This window comes from Terrapene carolina, unplaced genomic scaffold, assembly GCF_002925995.2.
Source record: "Terrapene carolina triunguis isolate 2854851 unplaced genomic scaffold, T_m_triunguis-2.0 Scaffold211, whole genome shotgun sequence".
Lineage (NCBI taxonomy): Eukaryota > Metazoa > Chordata > Testudines > Emydidae > Terrapene > Terrapene triunguis.
The window spans coordinates 23,188,232-23,203,122 of record NW_020664562.1 but is presented as its reverse complement, the minus strand read 5'-3'; the positions used below and the strand labels follow the sequence as shown (position 1 = coordinate 23,203,122).

Below are 14,891 nucleotides of genomic sequence, written 5' to 3'. Positions count from 1 at the left end.
GGGGGGGGGGAGGCGAATGTGCCAGTGAGTTTGACTATGCATAGTCAAACCACACTTAATTTAAATGTTATGCACCAGAAGCATAACAGTAGTAATTACAGGCACTGGGGCCCCAACAGAGGCCACCAGACCTTCTAGAATTCTTCATGCCCTCTTAAGGTAGGTGAGTAATGCAAGGGTGGGAATAGTTGATGGGAGGGATCTTTCAGTACTTGTATGGCTCCCACCAGCAATGCAGAATGCAAGTACTTCACAACATTAATGAACATTTTCTCCCAACATCTGGGCGAGGTACAAAAGTATTATAACCATTTTACAGATGGGAAACAGAGGCATAGAGAGCAAAACAAAAGTTTTCAAACCTGGGTGCCTAAAGATAGGTTCCTAAACCTATATTTAGACACAAAGCTAATAGTGGCCTATCTCAGAAGTGCCAAGCACCAACAAATCCCACTGAAGTAAATGGGAACAGCAGGTCATCCGCACCTTTGAAAAAATCAGGCCATTTTTAGTTTAGGCACCTTCACTGGAAAACTTTGGCCTAAGCAACTTGCACAAGATACCACAAGAAGTCTGTGGCAGAGTCAGGAACTGAACCCAGATCCCCTGAGCCCAGTCCAGTATCTCAACCAAAAGAGCATCTTTTCTCTGTCCTTTGGATAAAGAACTATGTGATGATATCCCAATATCAGTAAGGAAAATAACATACGTTTGAGACTAAGCATGAGAAACTGCTGCACAAAAGGTAATTTTAGGAGAATAGCTTGGAATGAAACCGTCATCTCAATCATACATTATCTTACTACTGCTGTGACGCTATAATGAAGTGTCCTGTCACAGCATGTGTGTAGGACAGAGAGAAGTTCTGGTGGACATTAACACCACACACAAGTAAAATTAGAAGGATATCTACCAACAAAGCCCCAATTCAGGAAGGCATCCTGAGTCAGGACAACAATGTCAATGGGATGTAAGCATGTACGGAAGTGTTTTCCTAAATCAGGGCCAGAAGAGTGATCTTTAGAAAGCTGGGTGTGCATACTATCATTGTAGTGGTAGCATCACCTGCTAAGATTGCCCAACACCTCCCATTATCAGACCTTGTTTTCAGATACTTATATAACTTTGCCAAACTTTAACCATTTGGGCTAAAATAGTTCCAGGCTGGGTATTTCCTTTTTTTAATTTCAACTGAAGCAGTTCAGCAGCTTCCAGGAAGACAGCTAGGGAAAAATACGTTTTGCCCATGTTAAAAAAAAAAAAAAAAAAAAATCTGGTAACCTCTTCTTTGAAAAACTCTAATGCGCTCCTGTTTTGGAGCAGCCGCTACAAAGAAAGTCAGACTTCACCCCGTAAACAAAATAGTATGTAGTTGTGTAATTATAGACTGTATCATAATGTATAACCCTAAGGAGGACAAATTAAGGTTGCACAGGCAACTAACTCTTGCATTTCTTAACTTTAAATATGCAAGCTCAAGCACTCAACTCTCCTTTTAACACAGTATTTTCACATGTAATATATAAATACTGTGGAACCTAAACTATATGAATTCTTTAAAAATGATATTGAAAGCACTTTTTAAAGTAGGAACTTATAATACTCACCTTTAATGATAAATCAATCTGATTTTTGATATTTTGAATAACATAGCCTTCTACGCCAGCGTGGTTGCTTGTCTTCAATAAACACCTTTAAAAGTAAAATAGAGAAAGACAGTATCTTTGCATTATATTTCGTTGAAAAATCTAAATGAAATTCTGGCCTTATAGAAATAAATGGGTTTTGCCCCCTTACTTCAAGGGGGCCAGAATTTCACCCCTAATCTTTGGAGTTCACAAAAGGGCTGGCTTCAGTGTCTTGTTTTTTAGTAACATGAAAACTAAAATCAATTGCCATCATCATGAAATTAACATGGGAGCTCCTATGTGAGCTCCTATGCAGTTACCATGATTTCTGACTGAATTACTAGGCAATTAAATTGCATCAAGACCTGTTTCTCTGCATTTTATGCAGGATGCATACCTGAACAAAGTGTATTTTCCCTCTGCATCAAACTTGTCTATATATAACTGCAATATCTTCAAACTCTTCTTTCGCTAAAAGAAAAAGATTCTATGAAGACATTTGCATTTAATTAAAATAAAACAAATTTAGCATTTGTAACCCCTGGAATAATTAAATTACGTACCAAATGCTCTATAGGACAAAGGGTCATCACTTTCACCAAACCCTGCAGTTGGAAAAAAGTACATAAAGTTTGGTTGCTCCCCTTGGAAGGCTGTTCCAGAACTTCACTCCTCTGATGGTTAGAAACCTTCGTCTAATTACAAGCCTAAACTTGCTGATGACCAGTTTATATCCATTTGTTCTTGTGTCCACATTCTTAGTGGATGTTGGTAAGGAGTAGAATCAGACAGAGCTTTATAATGGGAATGGACTGATATCTAGTATTGATTTATACAAAGCTATATAAAGATCACTAAATTTACCATGGATACTAAAATAGAGCAAGTGGTCAAGACTTCATGGATGAACTATTCTGAAAATATTCTTGATAGATTAGGCTTAGAAGCAGAGTATGAAATTTAAAAAGTATAAGGTGATGCATTTGCAAAGAAACAATAGTTTAAATGTCATTGAATTAACTGCTATGGTTGGTGGAGAAAGCATGCATGTATTAATAGACCTGATGCTGAAATTCTCAGTCCAGTGTGCAACAAATGTGAAGGAGGACAACAGAATATTGATTTCTCTCAACACAAATATAACCTCTAATATTGTGTGCTCTCACTTTGGTTAGACTAAATATGGTGTAATTTTAGTTATATTTTAATATGTATTTGTAGAATATGATGTAGGTAAAAATGCAACCAATGGGACTTAGGTTCTTATTTATGAGAAGAGTGACAATTGAGATTGTTTCACAAGAGAGAAGACTTAAGAAATGGTATTTATGGTTGTATTTAAACTACCCATGGATCATTTTAATTTAAGAGTGACATATTTGAAATTAAGTGGATCTATTGAACTATGGGTCTTTGGTTTAACACTGAAGGGAATACATATTTTATTTAGAGGGTAGCGAACTGGTGGAATGGCCTTCTTGCACTCCTCTGGCATAAAATTGTTTTTTAAATTTTAAAAAAACTTCAAGTTAAATGTTTAAAAAGCTTCACTACATAGGAAGGCATCAAACAATTCCAGACACAAGGGTACCTGTCTTGCTTCCAATCCTTCACAAACTTATAGCAAATTAAAATGCAGAAATCTGAATTCATCACCAAAATTTTATATATAAAAATGGCACTGCATATTTGCATTAACAATGTTCACCCTTCTAGCTGGGATGAGACTTTGACTAAGCTAGAGGAGACCCCTTTTGTTGGGAGTGTGGAGGGGGGAGAACAGATGAGGCAGTGTTTCATACGTCCCCTTTTTTTCCCCCCTTTGGTGGGTGAAAGTTGTTGCTTAACTCTTCTTTTCCCTTCCTCTTCCCCAGCCTGCGTCCTCATGCTGCATAATGTGTGTAGGGGAGAGGAAAGGGACAGGGACATGAGAGTCACATGTTGCACCTGAATCCAATCTCTGGGGCTCATCCTGCCCACCACTATTTCCACTGGATGGGATATGGGGATGCTGTTCAGTGGTGAAAGAAAGGGGGTGATAAAGTTTGCTTCCCAGGTGGGTAACCATTGCAGGCTCCCTGTTCCAGTTAACAATTCTTAATAGCAAGACACTGTACGGTTTCAAAAACAATTAAGTTTCTGAGTGAGGCAATCCTTTTATTCTCTAAGTTCTTCTCTCTCAAATCACCTAGGGAACAACTAGATAGCTCAGTGGTTTGAGCATTGGCCTGCTAAACCCAAGGTTGTGAGCTCAATCCAGTTAGAGATCTGGGGCAAAAATCTGTCTGGGGATTGGTCCTGCTTTGAGCAGGGGGTTGGACTAAATGACCTCCTGAGATCCCTACCAACCCTGATATTCTATGATTCTAGACATGACATGGCACTTTAAGTAAAAATACTTGTTTACATTGCATCCTAATACCTGAGGTGCTGTAATGAAGCCTTTGAATTCCAAATACTGATGATGAAGGCTATCATCACTCATTCTCAATAAACAGTTTCCAAGCAGGTCCTACAAGCAATAAAAAATAATTTTAAAGACAACGTAACTTTGCACTTGTACAGTACTTTAATCCTCAAATGACTTCACAAACTAAGGCCACAATCCTGCAAATGTTTATGCATGTATTTAACTTTATGCATACGAGTAAATCTTAAACAAATATGTAACATGCTTTCAGGACTGGGGATTATCTGATTAAGCCTCAATAACTAAAATTATAGTATGCAATATTACCCTCATCTTTTACAGACAAGGGAAATTAAGATTGTACCATAACATAGATTACAAAGAATATACAATATTTGATTTAAAAAAAAAAAAAAAACAACTTACAAGTCCTTTAGTTAACACAGATTCTTCTGTCCTACAAGAAATTAAGATAATTATCAGTTTCAAAGTATGAATTCAAAAACGTTTTGTTGATGTTTAAGATTAACTAAGTAGTACAGGATCTATCTAAAAATGAGCTCAGCTACTAACAGTTCCTATTCTGCTTCCTGTCGTCATTCCTTCAACTGAATTATTTAACTATATTGAGCAGAAGAGTTTGTAGATTTGACTCCTTTTGAGATCAAGAGCTGATATTTCCATTCTATATTTATGAGTGTTCAAAGGCAAGATCTCAAGTCCCTGAGACGCCCTGGTATTAAAAGGAAGAAAATGGTACTTTCCCAACTGCAGAACTCTGCAAACTTTTTCCAAACATGAGTGGAAGAGAGTGAATCCTAATCTAAAGAGGCTGAAAAGTTTAGGCCAAGCAAGGCACAATGGAGTGGTGATAACCTATGAAACACTCATGCTTGTAGAGTAGTACTTGGACTTAATCTTTGTAGACTACAGACAATAATGGGGCAAATGACTACAACATTTGAGTAGGTCTGGTGTTCTATTTATTGAGGGCCACAATACAGATGAAGATAGCATACTATCATAGGATACAGTCAAATATTTCCACGGCAACCTCACTTCATTCTCCACTGTGTAATTTAGTTACAGAAGTACTACTAAATATTCAAATTCAGAAAATTGGAATGTTTAAAATGTTCTTAGTTTGGGTTTCCATAAATAAATAAAACACAGTTGTGAAATGAATACTGTAAAACATATTCAAAAATGTAAGAGCATACCACATAAAAGTATTGTGTTTAGGACAACTTTTTACAACTCTTTGGAGGGAAGGGGCATCATCTTGTGCTGAGTTGTGCCATATTAACACTCAGCTTCAAAAGAGTTTTCCCCACAATTTGAATTCTGAATTCAAAGTTTGCTTTCATAAATTACTACCACAGATGAGAAAGCAACTGTCGGACAATTAAGACGGACAAGCAAGAAACAAATCCAGTATTTGAAACTCCAAATTTTGTATGATCTTACCTTTCCAATAGGACCTCAATGTGTGTCATGTTGCACTGCAGAAGATATGATGGACTAAAACAGAAAAGTTATTTATAAATACAATTCCATAGACCACACAGCCTACATGTTGATATAAAAATAAGCTCTGTGGCACTATATATAGGAATAGTAACTATTTCATAAAATTAAGAGTAATTTTAGGCTAAATGGATACCTTTGAAATAGATGTGTGCTAAATAGATTGTCGTCCCCCCCGCAACACTCCCACACTAGGTCCCAATCCTGCAAACACTTACATGCTTAATTTTAAACATATAAATAGTCCCCTGGCTCCTTCTGTGAGACAACTTGTTTCTAAAATTAAGCACACACAAGTATCTGCAGACTTGGGGCCTAAAAGAGAAAACACCTCTGCACACATACCATTTATTACATGACAGTTGCCCTGAAATGAATGCTAATGCAACACAAAGGCTTACAAAATAATTAGTGATTAATATTAAAAGGTTTTCTTCTGCTCCTGACAATGCCTTTAAAGAACCTCAACAAATCAGCCACTAATAATAAATGGATGGAAAATAGCTCTTACCTAAAGACCATTGGAAAACAATCAATATCAAAATACTGAACAAACACCAGATATGACAGACATGCCAAAGAATCTGCAGAATGCTTTCTATCTACATCCAAAAAATCCGGATTATCCCAGTTCTGATTTCTGTTTCCACGGTGTGAAAACAATGTTGGTAACAATTCTTTTATATCCAATAAAATGCCCTGTTTATTAAAAAGAAAAAAAAAGTCAACTACATATAGCTGCTTTATAAAAGGAAATACAGATATAAAGTTTTAAATTAGGATTCACATTTTAAATGGTATATAGTAAAATCTCTACCTACCATATATACAATCATTCCTGAAAATATTTTTTGTAATTACACCTCTACCTTGATATAACGCTGTCCTCGGGAGCCAAAAAATCTTACTGAGTTATAGGTGAAACCGCATTATATCGAACTTGGTTTAACCCACCGGAGTGCGCAGCCCCGCCCCCCTGGACCGCTGCTTTACCGTGTTATATCCAAATTCGTGTTATATCCGAATTCCTGTTATATCGGGGTAGAGGTGTATGTGTACACCAAAACTACATTTAAGGAAATTATTAAGGTGGCAAAGTGAAGCACTCAAAGGTTAGGAAATGCCTGAAATAATATTGCCTGTGCAATCTTGATTTGGCCACCATGTGTGTATACACTATGATACAGTATTTAATTACATGATCACAAACTCTTTTTTCCACAAACCTTTGCCTCATCTTTAGTGCACAGAATGGATGATGCTCACATAATGACCAGCTATGCAGTATTTTGTTTTCTCTTCATTGTTCAAAGTTCAATCCCAGACCTTATTTGCTACACAGTATTCAAACCCTGCTCTGAAGACACAGTTATTAATTTCCTTATGGGCTTTTTTTATTGGGCTTATTGCCACAATATCTGAGTGCTTCACAAACAATTTTCACAACACCTCTTTGAGGTGAGCGAGCATTAACACCATTTTACACATTGGTACTGAGACATGGAAAGTAAGGTCAAAAATATCCACTATTTTGGGTGCTCACTTTGAGACATCTAAGACCTGATTTTTTCATAGTATTGTCATTATGTAGTATGTCATATGTTCAAAGCACAGCTCCCATTGAGTTCAACTGCAGCTGTGAGTGTTCAGCAGTTCTGCAAATCAGATCCCATGGGCTCAAATTGGGTACCCTGAAAATGAGGAACATGCTACCAAATGAGGAACATGCTACCTGTACAAAGGTGGAGAGTTGGGTCCCCAGTATCATGGAAAAACTCTGAGCAGAAGCAGTGACAAAATCCAATTCTCCAAGGCAGTATTCAACTGTCTTAACCATGAGACTGTCCTTTCTTTTCCTAAAATCCCCTGCCTCATTCATTACACACTTTGCAACAAATGAAGTAGAGGTTCAACACATGAAGCAGGGATTCAACACATGAGGCAATGTTACAAGTCCTTCCTATACCAGCAGCTGTTGCCAAAAGAACTGAAGTCTAATGCCCAAAACCTGACTTTGCTTTTTGCACAGCTATTATTGAGATAGGGGATAAGCGTACAATAACTGAATAGTTTTTTAGCTAAAATTTCATAGACAATTGAATACATTTGCACAGTTAACAGCAAATAGTCCATTAAGACTCAGTTATCTAGGACCTACACAAAGGGCACTCTCTCCTAATCAGGGTTGGGGACACTGGTTGTGTCATCTAATAAGCTGGTACTGCAATTATTTACCGTGTAGATTAGCTTCCTGAAATTTCAGTTCATAGTAGAGCCCTGTGCGGGACTATTTTTAATTCCACTCCTGTCACCCCGCAATACCCACTCTCATCTGCTCCCACTATTACAGCAGAGGGTCCTGCGGAACCCGTGGGATCTTGGGCCCACTGCAGGGCTCTAGGTCATAGGCCCCAATTCAAGACATCACTTATGCATGCATTTAAGAACAACTGAAGTCTTTGGGACTGAAGCATATGTTTAACGTTAGGTTTGTGCTTAAGTGGGTGTCCTGAATAGAAAATATTCTTCACTTTATCCAAAATATGATCCACTTAGATTTTTAAAGTGCAACCCTACCCAATGACATCAATTATTATAAAAAGGAAAGGGCTACAATAAGTAGAGGGGCAAACTTGGTTCTTTTAAAAAGCCAAACACAGAATTGTATTAGTTTTGGTCATGTAGGGACCTCACCTCATTATCTCCTTTTAAAAGCCCTGATAGATTTGCACATCTATGGGGATGGGGCAAGCTGCATAAGAGCAGACACTGCTGATAATTCAGAGAGCAGCAGCCCAAAGAGATGTACCATGAGGGCTGAATTTGGTCCAAACATTTATTGCATAACATTCTGTTGGGGCTGACGCAAGTTGCCTTGGGCTGATGTTACAGAATGGTTTGGAAGGAGCTAGTAGTGAACTGGCTTTGACCAGCGGAGCTGGCTTTCAGCCACTTGGCTGGATAAACAAGTGAAGAGATAAGGAAGGCCTGAGACTGTGAAGTATGGGAATAGAAAACAGCAGTGTTTCCTGCCAGAGCCTGCTTGTGGGTGAATATGCCCCCCCCTTAGAAGGAGGTGATGATTATGAGAATTGCTTTAGACGAACAATCTCACCTGCGGACCCTGGCCTTGTGGGTGCCCAGGAATTCCCCACGCTGGAGCAGTGCCTGCTACGAGCCCTCAAGGACAAGGTAGGAGGGTCCAGGACTGTCTGTAGCAGAAGGGGCGTAAGCATTGATTCTTGCTTGCTTGCTGGAAAGCACGTATTTAGTAATGCGTAAAGGCGGGGAGGCTTATTATACTTTGGCAATAAAACTGGTTATACTTATGCACCTGGCGTGCTTGACTGAGTGTATCCAAGCCCCCACCCTTGGGACCGAGACATTCACAGATTTTTTTACTTTCAAAGCCAAGTTTTGTTGACCCTAAGGATCTGATATTGTTCCAAGACTTTACCTTCATCAGCACTATCTTACAGAATCCCATAAACCAAATCAGGAAGCCAACTGATTTCTCTGACTGATTATAGTGAATACTGAATTGTAATGACTGATTTTGCAAGTCACTATAATTCATTTTAACTGCACTTACTAGAATTTCAGCTGCAAAATGCCTTAAGGGGTCTTCTTCAATGTCTTCTTGCAGCTGATCAAGCTGTGCTATTAATAAGGGGTATTTCAAGCTTTTCAAACAACTGAAAGAAAAGAAGGTAACAATAATTAGAACCTTTTAACAAAAACACTACCACAACCACCAATACAGAATATAATGACATTGTCTCCAGGGGGTCTGAAACTGTCATGCCCCTTGCCCCTGCTGCTGCTCATGATGGATCCAAGGGGGAGTCTCCAAACTCAGGGACTGGCTCTGCTTCCTGTTTTTCATCCCTATACTCTCATGGCTGGGGGCACTGCTTGGATCCTGATGCCTCCAAAGAGGCATGTCCCTCATCCTGGTGTAAATGCAAGGAAGGAGTAGGGGCCTTTGACTGGGCTTCCCACCCCTTATACAGGTACTCTTCTACCACCTGCCAGCCAGGAGGGGAATGAGCGTTGCCCTTCCTTTCATAGTTCACAAATATGGAAGGGTTTGTTTTTTTTTAAAAAAACAAACACATTAAACAGTTTATTTGATAAACTATAAAATATCAACAGTGTATTCACCGCTGGTGCATGAAATTTTGATTGCTCATTTTATTTCATTACACAAGCATTTTAAGCAGAAATAAGATACCCACAATTTTAGCAATTCTTCTTTGAGCTCTTCGTCATCATTTTCTGTTGAGGTTTCCATATTTTTAACAACTTCATCCACAAAAGGTTTAGCAAAATCCACTATTGCATTGCAACACTGGCAGAGGCCAAGTTTATCTTCTCGTATTTCTTCTTTTGTGTAAGGTACAGGCAGGAGAGAGAGTTGATTTAAAATGGTAGACAAAGATAAACCCACTGAGTATGACTTCTTGCTATGAAGTTTCAATAGAACTGAAATAAAAAGAAAGTGTTGTTAAACATCTAGTTATCTACTATTTTCCCCCACAAATGATGTTAGAGAGGTGGAACATCTTAATTTCTTCTGGTTTATAACACAAAAGCTTTTTCCTGCCATAATAGATTCAGTGTTTGAGAAAAAGCAAAGAATAAGAACTGTACTGAGTTAAGTAATTGTATTGAACAGCCTTTGGTTTAAAAACAAACAAACGAACCTGCAATACTATGAACAAGTGCAGAGACACCAGGATTCTGCACCTGTTAGTTTTGGGATGTTATAACTACCAGCACCACAGGGTTGAGTATTGCAAAGAAATATCACAACAGCATCCCATGCATTTTAATATACAACAAATCCTGCCTCTGTAAAGTGGAGGTAAATATTGAAAATTTCTCTCTTATATCACTGGCCCAAAGGGGCAAACCCTTCCTGGCCCTGAAAACATCTGTACTACCGAAGTGTTTCTAACCATGGCAGAACAAGAGACTATACCAAATGTCTGCTGAAATCTGGCCCTTTTGCACCACACTAGGACTGTTCTAATCTATGCCAGAGCCAGTGTAGCACCGGCCCCAAAATCAATGTGCCGCAACTAGCTCCTTTACAGACTCCTCTCTCATTTCAGCTGCACTTGGCGACACTGGTCCACAGTCCATAACTCTTAACAGAAGACATCGTTCTAATTACCAAAACGTTCCCCTTAAATTCCAACATAATTTTAGCGGCCTGTATCTCGCGAACCACTAAAGTTAGGCTTGGTCTACACCAGGGGTCGGCAACCTATGGCACGTGTGCCAAAGACGGTACGTGAGCCGATTTTTAATGGCATGCTGCTGCCTGCTGGGGTGCCGCTCAGCCCGCTGCTGAACCCTGGCAGCGGGCTGAGCCGGATTTTGGCAGGCAGCAGCGTGCCATTAAAAATCCTGCCCGACCCAGCCCGCTCTTCTCCATCCCCCGCCTACCGCTCTCTCTGGCAGGGGAAGAGGGCAGAAGCAAGCTTGGTCCTGCCGGCTGCTGCTGTACGGCAGGCTCCGCCGGCAGCCAAGCTTCCCCCTCCCCCGCCTCTTCCCCCAGCGTGCTGCGTCGAGCCCCGCCTTCTCTCCCTCACTGCCGCCAATGGCCCTTGAGAGGGAGGGGAGAAGAGCAGCCCCAGCACCCTCACTGCTCAGACCGGTAAGGAGGCGGAGAAGAGGCAGGGGAAAGGAGGGTAGGAGCGGGGCCTATCCTTCCAGCCCCCTGCCGTGAACCGCTCAGGGGGCTGGGAGTACCCCCCTGATCCCAGCCCACCCCCCCAGTCCTCTGCCCTGACCCCTGCACCCCCCTTGCACCCCAGCCCCCTGTATGCCCCCCCACGACCCCATCCCTGACTCCTGCACTCCCCACACATACCCAGCCCCCCCACACCCCATGCCCTGACTTTTGCACCCCCCACATTCCCACCCTGAGCACCAGGTTGGCAGTGGGCTGAGCGGGGCCAGCGACTGGGACCCCAGCTGGCAAGGAGCCGGCAGCCAGAACCCCAGACCGGCAGTGGGCTGAGCGGGGCGGGCAGCCGGGACCCTGGCTGGCAGGAGCCAGCGGACGGAACCCCAGACCAGCAGCGGGCTGAAGCCGCTCGGCCCGCTGCCGGTCTGGGGTCCCGGCCCCCGGCCCCGCTCAGCCCGCTGCCGGTCTGGGGTCCCGGCTGCCGGCCCCTTGCCAGCTGGGGTTCCGGCTGCAGGCCCTGCTCAGCCCGCTGCCGGCCTAGGTGAACGGAACCCCAGGCTGGCAGCGGGCTGAGCAGGCCAGCGGCTTAAGATCAGCATTTTAATTTAATTTTAAATGAAGCTTTTTAAACATTTTGAAAACTTTGTTTACTTTACATACAACAGTAGTTTAGTTATATTATATATAGACTTATAGAGAGAGACCGTCTAAAAAACATTAAAATGTATTACCGGCACGTGAAATCTTAAATTAAAGTGAATAAATGAAGACTCGGCTCACCACTTCTGAAAGGTTGCCGACCCCTGGTCTACACTTAAAAACTTATACCAGTATAACTATATTGGTCAGGGGTGTGGAAAAAAAAACCAAAAAAAACCACATGCTAGTGACAAAGCTGTGCTGACAAAATCTCCAGAAGAGTGGTTCTGTTGGCATAGTTAACGCCATTCAGGGAGGCAGTATTCCCATACCAGAACAAAAACTTCTTCTGTTGGTATATGCTGCATCTACAGGGGACATTCGTTTGAAAGAAACATTGATTTTAAGCTCTAGTGGGTCTCAGGATAGCAGCCACTAATAATATATCAGAACTGAAATGAAAAGAGAACTAATGAATAAAAAAAAAGTTCAGATATATTTTAACTTCTGCAGGCTAAAATGTAATGCTTTACACCACTAGAAAAACTGCATTCACAGCTAATGTTTCCAGTGGTGAGAGGTGTTACATTCTGGCCTCTGAGCTCACAGGTATTTTTTTAAGCAAATATGCAGTTTGTGATTTTCATTGATATGCAGGAATTGGTTAACTTTCAATATCTATAAAGGGCAAGTGAATAAAAGTCATAGATACGGATGACTGTTTCAGGAGGAGGAGGATGGCAACACACAGAAAGTATAAAGATTTTTAGTACAAGCAATGGCTGAGTATTGCATTTCAGCAGATGCCAATTTGAAATATTCTGCTTTTAAACCATTTGTTGTGTCCTCAGGCACTCTTAAAACAGGTCTCAATAAGTACTGAAATTATACTTCATGTGCTCCCCTAGAACGCTAGGTCTTCTACAGCACAGCACTACTTTAAATACAAGTAATAAAATTATCAGCTGAGAAATGTTCCAAATCTTTTTCAACAGCAGATAAACTAATGCACTAAACTGGAGTAGGAAAGCGATTTTGTTTAAGTATACAATCAGATAGGAAAGTGCTCATTACCTGTCTGCAGAGGCTGAAGCAAGAGCAGAATAGTATGGGATATCTGTTCCCCAGATGTCTGCTCAATCTGCTCAAGTAAACCCAATAAAAGTTCCTTTGGATTACACAGCTGCAAGAAAGGATCAAGCCATTGTACTGTTGTTTATCTCCAAAGCAATACATTAAGTACCTTTACAATAATAAACATACTTCCAACCTGTAACAGTTTTTGCATGGCAATGACAGAAGATGCAAAACATCCAGGACATTATTGTTACAAAAAAACAAAACCTAAAAACCACAAAAAGCTCATGCTTTCTTTAAAATAGCAGTGTCCAACATTTTTGAGCTGAGTTCCCCCTTTGAGTTACAATTTTTGGATGTGCTCCCCCAATATCTGCTCCTCCCTCCTCGGGGTTTCTGGGTGTGGGAAGGAGTGTGCCTCGGTCTCTGGGGATGGAGCTAGTGCTGGGCATGAAGGTGTCGACATTGACTGGGTGGCCTGCTGAGGGGAGTCAGGGGATGGAGGCAGCGCTCCCCCTCTGAACCTCCAGGCATGGAGCTGGCCCGAGCCCCCCCGAACATTCCTTTGCACCCCTCTAAGGGGGCACGCCCCACAGTTTGAAAACTTCTGCTTTAAAACATGCATTTAGAATGAAGCTACATGTAAGGATATTTAGATTAATATGTTCAAATAACATTTTATTCTACTTTGATATGAGACCACTTTAACTGGCAGAGGTAAAAGAAAAAGTTCAGCATGTACTCTACTGCTTGAATTAAATTCAAAATGATATGTTTTCACCCAATCTTATAGATCACTTGTCTGCCTTCCCTCTTCCACATTTATATTGCTGTCAAAGGTTCACTAAGAGACAACAAATATCAGGACTTTAATATCATTAAACAACATCCAGACCAGCATGGAAAATCTATCATTCACTTAAAGGAAGTTTTCTGATTAAAGTTAAGGTTTACAGAACAAACATTGTAACAATAAGACACTTAAAGTTCTGTAATTGTACAATAATTATATGAGATTCGCCTTTATTAAGACTACATGGTTTGACAACATACCTGCACCAACTGATCTAGTATTTTCAGACAATGTTCTCGCTTCTCATCTTCCTGCTTATAACTCAAAATACATCTAACAAGAGGACAAACAAGATTCCAACCCATACTCTTGACAATAACCTGTAAATCAGATTTACAGAGAAAACAGGCCAAAATTTAGCGGATTTAAAATACAATCCTAAATGAATACATATATACACATCAAAAAGAATCAATAAATTATGGATGACAAACAGATGAATGATAGATGACATCAAGAAGGCTGAGGTGTTTAATGCCTAGTTTACTTCAGTTTTCACTAAAAAAGTTAATTGTGACCAGATGCTTAATACAATTAATATTAATAAGGGGAAAGGAATGCAAGTCAGAATAGGGAAAGAACAGGTTAAACAATTTTTAGAAATGTATTCAAGTTGGCAGGGCATGATGAAATTGATCCTAGGGTACTTAAGGAATAGCTGAAGCAATCTCAGCAATTAGCAATTATCTTCAAGAACTCATGAAGGATGGGTGAGGTCTCAGACAACTAGGAAAGGGCAAACATGGTATTTATCTTTATTATATTATAGAGCTGTCTGCTTAATTTTGATACTTGGTAAAATCCTAAAACAAATTATTAAACAATTAATTTGTAAGCACCTAGAGGTCAATAAAGTAATAAGTAATAGCTAACATGGATCAGTCAAGAACAAATCATGCCAAATCAACCTAATTTCCTTCTCTGACAGGGTTACTGGAATAATGCATGGGGGAAAGGCGTTGATGTGACATATCTTGATTTTAGTTCAGCTTATGACACAGTCCCACATGACAATCTCATAAGTAAGGTTGCGAGTCTGTCACGGAAGTCACGGATTCT

At 40.3% G+C, this 14,891-nt stretch overlaps 1 protein-coding gene across 1 annotated transcript in view; it reads right to left on the bottom strand.

Moving 5' to 3' along the window:
- LOC113407359 (glomulin-like) overlaps positions 1-14,891 on the bottom strand; it is a 37,182-nt gene that overhangs the window by 18,882 nt on the left and 3,409 nt on the right. Inside the window, exons 3-13 of the mRNA XM_026655769.2 lie at positions 14,033-14,152; positions 12,977-13,085; positions 9,804-10,050; positions 9,158-9,260; positions 6,077-6,264; positions 5,506-5,559; positions 4,465-4,495; positions 4,051-4,140; positions 2,192-2,233; positions 2,026-2,099; positions 1,608-1,692 (exon numbers count right to left, since the gene is read on the bottom strand). Of these exons, the coding sequence (XP_026511554.1) occupies positions 1,608-1,692; positions 2,026-2,099; positions 2,192-2,233; positions 4,051-4,140; positions 4,465-4,495; positions 5,506-5,559; positions 6,077-6,264; positions 9,158-9,260; positions 9,804-10,050; positions 12,977-13,085; positions 14,033-14,152 (1,143 nt within the window). The remainder of the gene's footprint in view (positions 1-1,607; positions 1,693-2,025; positions 2,100-2,191; positions 2,234-4,050; positions 4,141-4,464; positions 4,496-5,505; positions 5,560-6,076; positions 6,265-9,157; positions 9,261-9,803; positions 10,051-12,976; positions 13,086-14,032; positions 14,153-14,891) is intronic.